The following is a 14,542-nucleotide window of genomic DNA, read 5'->3' on the forward strand; positions in this document are numbered from 1 at the left end:
GTGCCAAGGAGGGACTCTCTTTAGGGTCAGTGACCCTATGGCCTTGGCGGAGGTTTGCACTCTCTGAGTGCTTCTAGTCTTTAGATGAGCAAGTTTGAATTTTTTTTTTCACCACACATGAGCAGAATGATAGGAGATTATGTTCTTCAAATCTGATAGAAATTGAAACATGTTGGTGGTCTCTCCTTAATAGTTGATAATATCATCTAACCAGGCTCCTTTTTGACGAATAACTGCTGCAACATGAACAATGAAATTTTCGATGACTCGTCCAATCGTGTCAGCTGATATCCACCTGATTATCCTTCGTGTGTTGTCCTTCAAAGCTGCCAGGGTGTGGGGATTGTTGTTGTAGATCCTTTTCCTTGAGGTACCCCCAGAGAAAGTAGTTGGGTGGGTTGAGATCAGGGGAGTAGGGTAGCCAAGAGAAGTCAGTGCCATTGAAATATCGGCGGAGGAGTTCCAAAGATGGTGCACGGTCTTGTTGGCTGAAAACTGTGTTCATATTCACCCCGCCCCCACCCACCCCCTTTTCCTTCTTAGTGCAGGAATGAACTTGATCTGCATGAGTGCTATGTATCGGTTAGTGTCCACTGTCATCCAACTCTCATTCTCGTCCTCAAAAAAGTATGTCCCGATGATGCCATTTCAGCCTATGGCACACCACGCAGTCACTTTCTCCCGACTAAGTGAGTGATAGGTATGTTCCTGAGGCTGAGCCTGAGCCCAGAATTGCATATTCTCTTTATTGATGTGTCCACTGAAGAAAATCAAATCCAACGAGCAGGGGTCATTTTCAATCCTCTGACTGATATCCCGGCAAAACGCTAGTCGTTCTACTTTATTGCGATCAGTCTGCCTCTGCAAAAATTTGAATTTTGTAAGGAAACACCTTAAGTTCATCGTGGAGGATCCTCAAAACTGATGACCGAGAAATGCCAACTTCTTGTGAGAGACAGTGTGTTGATTTTCACAAGGATTCCTCAAGCCGTTCCTGCAAAGTCTGAATATTGTTGGGAGTTCTGGCTGAAAGAGGTCGACCACTGTGTCCTTTATTGGCATTTGCAACACACTCCAATCTTCTGAAACTTGGCAACCGTTCAATCATCCTTCAATCAGGTACTTTGTTCCTGCCAAAATCTCTCCTACATTGCCTTTGTGACAGAAGCACTGATTTTGTGGCAAAGTAGTCCTCAACTATTTTTATTCGGTGCTGATTAGTATACTGTCCAGTTTGATCCATGTTGATGTGAAAATAATCTCCCAGGCCTGCTGTTGATGCCACTTGAAAAACATGGGAAACATTGGAAAACACAAATTTGGGAGGAAATATAAAATAGGGTGCTTTTCTGGACCAGCCTGTAGATATCATATCTTTACATATCATTTGATTCATTCATTTAATGCCCCTTATCTGGGCCACAGTGGCAGCAGGCCAAGCAGCCCTCCCCCACTTCCCTGTCCTCAGCCGAGTCCCGTAACTCTTACCACGGGATCCCGAGGCGTTCCCAAGTCAGCTGGGAGATATAATCCCTCCACTTCCCAGGAGCCTCATCTCAGTCGAACGTGCCTGGAAGACCTCCCTCAGGAGACAACCAGGGGGCATCCTCACCGGGTGCCCAAACCACCTTAGCTGGCTCCTTTCAATGTGAAGCAGTAGCAGCTCTACATTGAGTCCCTCCCAGATAGTCAAACCTTTCACGCTATCCAGGAGTGTAAGCCCAGATACCCGATGGAGGAATCCCATTTTAGCCCCTTGTATCTGCAATCTTATTCTTTCAGTCATTACCCAAAGTTCATGACCAAAGGTGAGGATAGGAGCATGGATTGACTGGTAAACTGAGAGCCTCGTCTTCCAGCTCAGCTCCTTCTTTACCACGACAGTCCAGTATAGTGTCTGTAAAACATCAGATGCAACCTCAGTCTGTCTCTATCTTACCACCACTCAGTGGTGGGCACAGCTAACCAAAAACATAGCTTCGATAACAGCTAATCAGCTAAGTGAAAACTTATCTTTTATAAAGCTAAACCGATAAATCACCCAAAAATTTATCGGAAGCTACAGCTAACCAATAACTTTCAAAATTGAGTTTTAACACTACGATCACAAACCCCCAAAAAATGAATCACCACTTCTGTCTTTGTGTGCTGTGCCCCCTGCTGGAAGCTCCTGTTTACTATGTATTTTACTCTACCACAGCAAAAGGAGCCACACACACACACACACACACACAGAGTTAAAATATAACACATATGTTTTCATTTTAAATAATGCACTAATTCTGAAGTTTTGTAACAAACATACATAAATGCCAAAGGGATTATGGGTAAAATGAGCCTCTGCTAACACTGATTGGTTGACTCATTCATTCTATGTAAAAACAAACATGTTAATGTCAGGTGTGTGTTGGTGTTTACATATAAATGTGCTTTTGTAAAATATGCCATATTTTTAAGCAAAAAAAAAAAAGCCATTTGCAAAAGCCAAAAGTCAAGTTGTGATTAGACAGCGGTCTGATATAACCGGGGTCAAAATGCATAGAACACTGCCATCTACTGGCACCCACATGCTTAGGGTGAATACTGTCATGGACACTACTGGCCAGTAGATGGCAGTAGAGACCGTGAAAACTTGCCAAAACTAATATTCCAAATAATCTGTGTCTGCTATGTTTAAGCTGCGTGGAATTTAATACACACACAAACTGAATTTCAGACATCTTAATATGTATTATTCTGGAACAAAGATGACAAACAGTGTTGTAAAGGACAATAACCAGGACATTATAGAGCAAACAGGAAGTGACTGCAGCTCACAGTGTTTCCAATTGAAAATAATGGAGGAGCAACCAGAGCTTATTCTGGCATTTTTACTTAAAACAAACACAATAACAATGTCTATAAACACAGAGAATATATTCACGAGAGTTTTAGGCACAATATACAAAGAGTTTAATGCTGTTGTCCATGTGGAGCCTGATCAGCGCATCTCAAATGCATTTCACCTGTTGTGAATTTTTACCCATAATGCACTGCCGAGCCATGTCCACTCTCAAACCTTCAAAATTAGTGCAATACTTTAAAACTAAAACATATAGCTGATATTTTCACTTTATAAAACTTCAGACATGATGCTAATTTAAATAACTTGTCCGAAATGAGTTTGGTTTAAATTTTAACCATAAGTTAAAACTGTATGCCTCTGGATGACTTGGGTGATATTGCCAGCTAGTTAGTAGGGTGTCAAGAGATTTATTTTTTTTTTTTTGACAATAGAGTGGCTTCTCCTGGAATCAGCTCTCCTCTGTCTATAGAGGATAAAACTGTACATCTACTACAAAAAAATTTACAGGTAGGCTCTAAAATCTTTGATATCAAAGTTTAAAAATGGTTATTAGCTGTTAAAGCTTTATTCACTAAGCTTGTAATATCAGACCAAATTTATTGGAAGATAATTGATCCGATGATGGTTTCCCCTGACCGGAACATGCAGCACAATCACAGCAAAGGCAGAAAGAGTTGATGTTTTTTCCTATTTTCTTCAGGTCTGTCTGTGGAGCGCTCTGTGCACAGTGCACTCTACGTCCCTGCTCACTTGCTTACTATCATGATTTTTTTGTATACTGATATTTGCTGTAACAGGATGTAGTGCACATAACATCATGATGAAATAAAAAGGTGAGGTCACTTTGACTTCACGTACCTGCTGATCAAACAGAGCCCAGAACACCGGGATTGGAATGTACAGCATCAGAACATGTAGAACCATCTTAATCTCCTGGATCAGACGCTTCTGTTCACACAAACACACAGACTGATGTAATGACACAACAAACACACCAGCTGACACACATGGCTCAACACAGATCCTTAAAGAACACTTCAGAGTGGTGAGTAAGAGTGTTTACCGAGTATTTCTCCTCTGCCCAGTCCAACCAGTGCTTCCTCGGGGGGTCGAATTTGGACTTTTGCCATTTGTTTTTGAGGGCAAACTTTTGACAAAAACAACAAAACATGATGAAACATTCAAAGCAGACATACAATCAGGTCCTTAAGTATTTGAACACCATTTGCTCACTCACTCACTCACTCACTCACTCTAATTAAGGGTCACGAAGGGCTGGAGCCTATCCCAGCAGTCATAGGGCATGAGGCGGGGTACACCCCGGACAGGACGCCAGTCTGTCACCGGGCCACAAACAGACAAACAAACGAAGTCACACCTGCACACAGTTTAAAGTTTCCGATCCACCAAACCTGCATGTCTTTGGATGTGGGAGGAAGCCGGAGCAGCCCAAGGGAGCCCACGCAAACACAGAGAGAACATGCAAACTCCACACAGAAAGGCCACAGGTGGAAATCGAACCCATGACTTTCTTGCTGTGAGGCAACATTGCTAACCACTAAGACACCATGCTGTCCAACACCAAAACACTTTAATTTCTCTCTATACACCAGCACAATGGAGAAGAAATGTGCCCACTTTTACCTCTACTTCAAGGAGTTCAACAAAAATATTAATACAAGAATTTGAATCATGTACAATGCCAGAGCTCATAAGTAATCAGACAAACTGAATAAGGATTATTGTTCCTACAAAAGTTCAGATGTCATTAACCCTCTGGGGTCCGAGGGCATTTTTTGGACAGTTCACTCTCCTGGCATAAATGTTTTATTATTGCTGTTAACAGCTCTCCCTGCATCCCACAATCAAGTTTTATGTCTCTTATTTTTCAGGACAACCTGTGCTTTCAGAATATATATGTTTTTGTTGTGTTTTATAAGTGTAATAAAGGTTTACAACCAAAAATAGGCAAGGAAAAAATAAAGCGAAAAATAATTTTCCACACACATTTATTCAAAACACACAGCAAACTATAATAAACAACTGTTTTTACACTTTATAAAGGTAATTTGAGATCTTGTGTGAAAGCCTGTACAATAAAAAGGTTCAAACAATAAACACAAATGCACATTTTGAACAATATATACAAAATGGTCTATGCGTTTTGTTATTTTGATATGGTAAACAGTGTTTTACGCAGAGAAAGCAACAGCGTTATCCAGTAACATTCACATGCAAACTAGTGGAGCAATCCTGACAGTTACACACTCTTTGTTTGAGCACGTGAGATTGTCATCAGAGGCTCTCTGTGTGCTTCACTGACCACTGTGCGTAATGGCGCAGGGCGCACTGAGTATGTACTAATAGTATGTACTACTCATTGAAGCACCCAGGGGGCTATTCAAACGGGCCAACTAGTAACATATCACTCCTGAAAACGATCTTTGGCTTTTCACGTGAGGGAAATCTGCCCTATGATTGGATTTTGGAAAACCATGTGACGGTGAACCAATTCCGATTGGACACTCACATTGCGCACGTCATCACACAGCTTCTATGAGGAGTACAAAGACGGCCGATGGCTGGCTTGAAAGTCCGCGGAGTTAACTTTTCAGCAAAAAAAAATAAAAAATTAAGTTTCTATTTCATATCATTCAAAAGTTATTTATAATTTAGTAAAGCTTGGCCTTAGCCGCCGTATACGACGGCGTCGGCCCCAGAGGGTTAATGTCAATTATTCAGAAATACAAACATTACAGTAAATCTGTCTGGAGAAGGTAGTTCTCAAATCTGAGTGACTGTGCAACAAAAAGAGACGGGTGAGGGAAGCCACCAAGACACCCAGACAAGCCTGAGTAATAGGCTTCTGTGGTTGTGACTGAAGAATTTCGAAGCAGCATCAGCAGTTACACAGCTTCATGGTGGAGTGAAACAGAAAAGGGGTGGTTGACAACCACACAGGCAGACATCCCCCACGTCTAGAAAGTTACCATCTGTCTGCTCCAACCAGGTGAAATGTGAGGCTCCCCTTAGTCTTCTCCAGCTGCTGGGGTCCTCAACACTGAAAGACCTGCATGCTGGCTGGATCATGGACAGAGGAACACACCACATGGCCACAGTGTTGTAGCTGATGGTCCTCATTTGGGTCTCTCTATGTAACAATTCCTTTGAAACAAAGCCATCAACAGCTGTCAGTAATACTGTAATACTGGTAGTACTGGTCTAAGATATAGGCTGGGGTTTACTTCCAGCTCTGTGCCGGACACCATCTATCTGCATCTTTAGACAAGACACTTCATCTGCATTGTGCCAGTCTACCCAACTGTAAATGGGGACATAACCTGTGACAGGCTGGTGTCCCATCCACAGGGAGTCGCAGACCAGGATCCACTTCACATGATGGTATCTGGAGGGAAGCACCAGCACCACTGGGACTCAGGGCTTGCATATTTTATTACAGAAATTATGATGCATAATGTTTATGTTGTCCAATTACTTATGGGCTCTGAAAATGGAGGGACTGTGTGTCGTGACTGTAATTCCTAAACAGTTGTTGTGATAGCTTTGTTAAACCTCTTGAATTAAAGCTGAAAGGCTACAGTACCAGCACATCTTGATTACTTTATTCAAACCGGCTTTACTAAAATACGAAATGGACAAAATGGAGCCTAATAATCATGAAATGGGGGTAAAACATAACAAAATGGAGCAGACTGACTCCAAATATGAATAAATATGATTCAATTAATTACTTTTATTTATTTAATTATTTTTAAGAGAAATGGAGCGAAATGGGGACTGATAATAACGAAACGGGGGTAAAACGTAACGAAATGGAGCAGACTGACCCAGACTGACTCCAAATATGATTAAATATGATTCAATTAATTACTTTTATTTAATTACTTTTAAGCAAAATGGGACTGATAATAACGAAACGGAGGTTAAACATAGCAAAATGGAGCAGACTGACCTATTGACTGAAGTTTCACCTCTTGAACACCAGATGGCGGAACTGCCCCGAGCGCATCTCAAAAACAAAAGCTAAACAATTCAATAAAAGCAATTATGTGGAGTCAGTCTGGTTCAGTCTGCTCCATTTTGTTACATTTTACCCCCATTTCGTGATTAGCAGTACCCATTTCGCCCCATTTCACTCCATTTTGTCCGTTATTTTAGTATGGCCTCATTCAAACTTCTTTTTGATGATGTAGAGGCAAAGTTTTACATACATGCGCACGCATGCGCACACACACACACACACACACACACAGATCACTGTCCAAATACTTATGAACCTGACTGCAGCTTCATGGTAACCACAGAACAGACTGGAATTGTCATTGTGGCAATGAGACGACACATCTGTGTGTAGTTGGTGCAGCTAAATCCCTCTGATTTAACTTGTGGACACAGAAAGATGACTCACCCCGATGCATTTGCAAACTTTAACCAAGATGTTTCCCTTTGGAGGTGTCTTCTTGTAGAGTCCACTGCCAGCAACAAACACAACTGCACAAGACAAATAAGGACTCAGACTGAAGCCAGAGCTCAGACTGTAAGTGTACAGAAAGGCAGCTGGACTCGCTCCAGCTCCTAGAAGACGTTTCATCTAACCGTTAACCGTCATGGGGGTTGCTTGGGACCCCCACCACCCAGTCAGATCAGGAAATCTGCTGGGTGGCGGCGAAACGTCTACAAACTTAAGCAAATCCAGCTGCTTTCATGAGCCCCTGGATACACCAAGACGAGGGGCCTCATCCATAAATGACGTCAACCATGTGTTCGCCTTTTTCCACACATGAACTGGAATTCATAAGACTTCATGCATCCTTCAGAGCAGGTGTATCATACCTGATATAAAGAAGAAAACAAAACAAGGTGACAACTGCCCATTTAACTTAAGACAAAGCTGCCAACACCACAGAGCTTCTCTTTCTTAATAACATTAGAATATCAGAACCAGAATTCTGCTTCTGTTTAGAATATAACATTAGAAAATAACAGAATATTATTTCTCTTCATACAATAAACATGTATGTGCACATGCGTGTACAATAACGGCAAAGAATGGACCATTCACAAACTGCAGTGTAAATCATTGGGTGTAAACTAATCAGGCTTCGAACTATTTTTACTCAGCAAAGTGGTAAAGCGCAAAATAGTAATCGGTCCTCTCTGTGTGAATTAGGATGACATAAATCGTCTAAAGCAGTGGTTTTTCAAACTGTGAGTTCCTCAGGGGAGCGCGAGCGTTGGGTATCATGAAACAGTTCTTTTCGAGAATCATTAAGAAATAATTCGATCCACAGACATCAATAGCCTTTTTGCTTAACGATTCCCTTATCGGTCCTTCAGAGTGGCAGTTGTTTTTGAGGGTGTTTAATCGGGAAAATGATCATTTCTTTACGTTGATTGCAGACCCTGCAGCAGGTCTGTAATCAGCCACTTCTGCAACGGCTTCGCTTTAAAGCTTGAAACAACGAAGCAGTGTCCGATCCGCTGCTTCGTTGGTTCATTGCTTTGCTACTTTTCAGAAGCGGCAAGTCTGCTTCTTAACCCCTCTCAAAGCCATTTAAAATATCAATCGTGAGTCACTTTTGTGCTGATTAAAGTCACTAACTGGGACTCTTGTCTTGTTGCAAGCAAGAAACGAGAATCGTCCTCCTTTCCGTTCGCACAGCTCCAAACACTGTGTCGCTCTCTGCCAAGTTAGAGTCTGGTCTGAAATAATAACTTCAAAGCAAATCACCATTTAAATCAAATGACGTCTCTTTCCAAATGTTGTAACACAGATGACAAACTACAACAGACTAAAATGTTTTTCCTCCCAAAATGAGACGTCCTGTGTTCTTTATGAATTACATTGATGTTGATTTGCAGCGCGACCAGCTGCAAGAGCTCAGCTCAGAGATATGGACTGACATTCATGCCATTAATGTCTAAAAGGAAATGCTTTTCAGAAAAACTACAGATTTTGTTTATTTTTATTTATGTCCAGAGATCAAGGATCCAGTGACCAATTTCATATTTATTTACTTTTAAACTCAATAAAATGTTATTGACATACAAAACCTGTAAAGCCTACTTTTAGTACACAGAAAATTCACAGTAGGTATTGATGAGTGAATCGAATCGATAAGCGGAATTGATAATGGCATCGATATTGATATAAAATCATATCAATACCCATCCCTTATTATTTATGTTAAAATGTCTTAGTTATGCCAAAAACATTTAAAAACACATAGAAATGTTTAAATGTTTAAAAAACAATGTTTAAAATATGACAAAAGACAAAAATAGAAGAATAGGAAGTTCTTTAAAAACATGTTTAAAATGTTTGAAGAAGGTGTAAAATGTGTGAAAGAATAGAAAGTTCTTTAAAAACGTTTAAAATGTTTACAAAGGCTGTAAAATGTGTAAATGCATAGACAGTTCTTTAAAAACACACAAATTCTTTTAAAATGTCTTTGTTCAGCATAAGTCCAGTCCTATTACTACCAGAGTCTTCAAATGCACAGGGAACATTCTTTGGACACAGACCTTGGACAAGTTCAAAGATGACTAAACATGATCTATTTTATGAGGTATTTTAAGAAGTTAAAATGTCACATTCTGTTTCAATCTGTTCTTCTTTTTTTTTTTTGAGTGGTGGACCTGACAACCAATCAGAGGAGAGCGGCACCGTGATGTCAGTGGCAAGTCTTTGTAAAACCACTTCATTTATGCATTTATATAACCTTTCTCATATATTCAAAGCTAGCAAGAAATAAACACTTCTAAAACTGAAAATGCTGTTTTTGTAACCCGATAACACCTCTGGAGTCATTTACAAGACATTTTGCGGATATCAGCGTGCACGCTAACTTCTGCAAATTCAAAACAAACATCTGCTCTTGTCAAAAGCACATAAACGTAAATATTGTTTATGATAGAGGGGCTTTATTGAGCATGTATAAATTGTAAGTCAATAGGATGTTAATACTTAATGTAAATAAATGTGTGTGTGTGTGTGTGTGTGTGTGTGTGTGTGTGTGTGTGTGTGTGTGTGTGTGTGTGTGTGTGTGTGTGTGTGTATATATATATATGTATATATATATATATATATGTGTGTGTGTACTTTGCACTGGGATACCAATTAAACAACTGCAAATTATAAAGAAGATGATGCTCATACGGCCAAGGATATTTTAGCATTGTGTTATATTTGAGAACTAATGAGCATGTCACAAATACATGATGTTTTTCTGCTCCTTACTGTGTGGGCACTGAGCTTGTGGCCACAGTGCTCAGTAAGTCAAGCATGAATCACATAATGATGACGGGGACGCGATTCAAAGACAACTGCCTGTCAGGACATATGTGAAAAAGCCTTGATCAAATGGACGTTAAGCCAACCACAACGGCCTCAACCAAACACAGACAGCACACAGGCTGAGCCCAGTTCCTAACGGTTCTCAAATATGACACTTACTATGGACATGGTTAGGTTCTGTGTGTGTGTGTGTGTGTGTGTGTGTGCATGCACTCTAAAAAAGATCTGCTGGCTCAACAAGAAAAATTGATGTAACAATTTGCACAGATTTTTAAAGTTATTTTAATTTAGCCAATACCAAGTTAATGTCACAAGTCTTCTCTAGTTAAGCAAATCCAATTACGTTAGTACAATTAAGCAACATGATTTGCTTTATCTTCTACAAGCTTAATTAAGCTAATTTCAATTCAATTTCAATTCATTTTAATTTGTATAGCGCCAAATCACAACAAAGTTGTCTCAAGGCACTTCACACAAGACAAGTAAAGTCTAACTTTACCAACCCCCAGAGCAAGCACCCAGGCGACAGTGGTAAGGAAAAACTCCCTCTGATGATTTGAGGAAGAAACCTCAAGCAGAACAGACTTAAAGGGATGACCCTCTGCTTGGGCCATGCTACAGAAACAATTGACAAAACAATTTACAAAACAAATATTCAGGAAAGTTTGCCGGTGCACAAGATGGGAGGGCTGCACAAACAGACACCACACCCATCTTTGGATGGAGCCGCACCTCAAACAGAGAGAAAAAAACAGAATCAGGTACCAGAAAGACAACCTATGTAGTATAATTTGTCAGCATTAAGCAACAAGGAAAGCAGAAGAAATACTAAGGTGATCACCAGCCACTAGCCCTAAGCTTCACTAAAAGTCCCAGACTTTAGATCAAGTGGAAGCCACAGCATGCTCCATTTGCTAATAAAATAAATTTAAAAGGGTAAAAAGCATAATGTGCCAGTATGCTAGCCATACAAAAAGGAAAATAAGTGCGTCTTCATTCTGGACTTGAAAATCTCTACAGAATCTGACTGTTTTATTGATGCAGGGAGATCATTCCACAGAACAGGGGCACGATAAGAGAAAGCTCTGTGACCCGCAGTCTTTTTATTCACCCTAGGGACACAAACACAGAGCCCTGGGATGGTACGTAGGGTTTAATTAGGTCATTTAAGTAGGGAGGTGCCAGTCCATGAACAATTTTATAGGTTAGTAGCAGAACCTTAGCAGAAGCTAAACCAACTAAATTTAAACTGTAAAAATTACTCCTTTTAGTTATTATTACTTATTCTTTTCCTTCGATTTTACTCAGAAATGTCTATGCAAGTTACTAGCAGTAGTAGTTATACAGCTTCATGATGAAATGGACCTAACCTCTGTTGAAATAATTGATTGATGGGTTTGAAAGTATCTTCTGAGTTATAATATCAATAAATTGTAGGTGAAAGTGGGTCCAACCATCAAAATGTCTTCTTTCAGGACCGTTTTCATTGTTAGGAAGAGTTCATTTGAATGAAAATTGGGATTTTAGTTCATCCTGATGTCATCGACCTGTGGGCCAAAAATCACATACATATACATTGATAAACCAAGTGGATTTAAAATAGCATGGTAAAGGTTATTTTATATGAGTGTGAAACTGAAAATGGGCTCGTAAAACACTGCAATGCTGCTCCATGAGCCCTTTACAAGAAATTGGAGAACCAACTCCAAAGTAAGTGTATAATACAGTGTGGCATTATGCTCGTAAACATTAATGGGGAGTGCAACTGTACAAACATGAAAGTTAATCTCTGAGGTGGTTAAAGTGTCTGTGCAGACAGCGTGGTAGACAAAGATCAGGGGGAGGAGAGTCAGAGCGGGGCTTGGACAACAGAACCCAGGGAGGATGGTGGCAGCACGGTGTTTAGAGACAGACTGCTGAGGGAAAGACGCTGTTGCACAGTCTGGCAGTAAATGTTCAACTTAACCACAGCCTAGAGCAAAGAGGAGGAGACAGACAAGAAACATATTTGTGGTATTTGTATAGCCAAAACTCATGGGTACTTGAAAAATGTTATATATATGTATATACTTTATTTTTTAAGTTTTGTACAACAGAAATAGTTGGCACGATATGGAAAGTGCAATTAAAAAAAGTTATCCTTACATTTACTTTGACTACTACTTCATTGCACACACTATGAACTCAAAATAGTTAATGTTTTCTGTGCCCAATTTTATTTCAATGGTTACTACACATTCATTCCTGCATTCAAGGCTTCCAACACTTTCCCAGAAAAGTTGGGATGGGACAATTTGTTCTAAATATAAAGATTAAATCATCACTTTTATAGCCTGTTTTCTTGACACACGTCAGGGGATGGATAAATAAACATTTATACGTCACTGAATATGTCTTAGACTTTATTTACATCAATGATTGAGGAATACAGTGTAGTACTGTGTGGTAAATCTATGTCAAGCAGGTAGTAGTCAAAAACTGAGTAACCAGTCTGGAAGGAGACTAATGAGGGAAAACAACAAAACACCCATGACAGCTGTGATCATTATTTTCAACATCACATGAGAATTTATGCTATTTCTTCTAAAACACAGCTCCACAAACCCATGACTAATTACCAATTAGTCCTCCTATTATTCATCCTATAGTGTTACATTATGCTGCCTATAGTGTAATGTGCATGTGCATGAGCATTAATTTCATTTATTGCTTAGGGCCCTGTCCCACTGGGGAGAGGATTAATTGCGCACTAATTGAGTATACAAATTGCGGGCGTTCGTTGTCATCCACAACAAAAAATGGCCAAAAATGACAAATGTCCCAGTATGAATTACGGATATATGAATAATATATAGCGAATATATGATGAACAATCACGGTTATATAATGCATGTAGTGAGGAAACTGATCTGACACATTGAGATTAACACGGCAGTATGACGGGTGTATTATGAATGCATTGCGCACGTGTTGTGCGTTCATGACATCTGCATTGAGGTCATAAAAGAAGCGCACTCGCTCCTTTCAGCATCACTATTCACACCAACAAAACAGGCTCTGGAGCAAGTGCTGGACTTGGACAAGTTGATCACAGAGTTAATGTTCATTTTGTCATGCAAGGGTTAACTGTTCATGAGTTTGGGGAGCGGGAGGGGGGAAGCCGCTCAGGGTGTGAGACGGTGTTTTTTTTTTTTTTTTGAGTGTCACAGAAAACAGGCTTCAGCGTGAGTTGTGGCTAAAAGCAACTCTTCCTTTTGTTGGTGTTAAATAAAAGTCCTGGATTGCAGCAGCTATTACGTCTTTGTGGATCTACACAGCCGGACCGGCACTGACTGGCAGGTATGTCACTTTCTGCCACATATAATACTTTGAGTTTACATGACGTGTTTGTTATGCCTTCACAGATTGTCTGCAAATCAGCTGCAAAGCAGATGTAATAAAACGCATTATTCGTGGCCAGTCTGTATGCATTCGCTACAACTTATTTTAGTTTGTGATGTGGACATGATGGGCACGCAATATATGTTTTACACACTGTCCCCGTCCGCTGCCAAGCTGCAAATCCCTGTCAGTTGCGGATATCAGCGGTTGACGGCAGATATACAGTGCATAGAGTGAGTATGTATTGTGTATGAATTGAGTATGTATGGATGATCACGGGCGTGTTCGGATGACGGCCAACTCATACAGGTATGTTACACGGATATTGCGGATGTTTGGCGAATATGGGCCAATTTTGTGCGCAATCCATACGCAAATCCTCCTAAACGCCAGTGGGACAGGGCCCTTATTGTTGATCATTTGTTTGAACAAAATTTGATTCCAAGCATTGGCCCATGTAAAAATAGAATGAATAATTAATAATTATTTTAAGGTAGGAGGAGCTGTGTTTTAGAAGAAAAGTCAAATTCTCGCACGATGTCAAAAATCAAAACAAATCTGGGCCTCAAACCAGCAATCCAGGTACAACAGAACAGCAGCTCTACCACTGAGCTACCAACTCACACTAAAGAAGTGCACAGAGAAAAGATCTATATGTGTTGTCTTTCTACAGCCAGAACATTTGAAGTTTAATTTTTTTAAAACAGGTGTAAAAGTGAAGTTTGTTTTTCACTGTTTACTGCATACTTTGATTAGACAGACTGTTTTTCACATGGACTGGCATTAAGAAATTTTGAATGACTAAAAATGTTCACTGGGAAGCTTGAGGAAAGTAGTAGTAAGGTGTCACCTTACCCTTGTGTGGGGCCTTGGGACAACTTACAGTATATTGTGATTTGAGGCTGTAAAAATAAATTGAAATGAAATTGAACTGTACAGACATGCCCCTTTAAGTTATTTTTCCTCCTTAATGGTTACTAATTAAAATGACAGATTAA

The 14,542-nt window shown here is 40.0% G+C and overlaps 1 protein-coding gene across 1 annotated transcript in view; it reads right to left on the reverse strand.

Annotated features, from left to right (window-relative positions):
• slc15a2 (solute carrier family 15 member 2) overlaps window positions 1–14,542 on the reverse strand; it is a 148,287-nt gene that overhangs the window by 77,198 nt on the left and 56,547 nt on the right. The window contains exons 8-10 of the mRNA XM_034185769.1: window positions 7,275–7,357; window positions 3,909–3,992; window positions 3,704–3,793 (exon numbers count right to left, since the gene is read on the reverse strand). Of these exons, the coding sequence (XP_034041660.1) occupies window positions 3,704–3,793; window positions 3,909–3,992; window positions 7,275–7,357 (257 nt within the window). The remainder of the gene's footprint in view (window positions 1–3,703; window positions 3,794–3,908; window positions 3,993–7,274; window positions 7,358–14,542) is intronic.

This window comes from Thalassophryne amazonica, chromosome 14 (genome assembly GCF_902500255.1).
Source record: "Thalassophryne amazonica chromosome 14, fThaAma1.1, whole genome shotgun sequence".
NCBI classification, from domain to species: Eukaryota; Metazoa; Chordata; class Actinopteri; order Batrachoidiformes; family Batrachoididae; genus Thalassophryne; species Thalassophryne amazonica.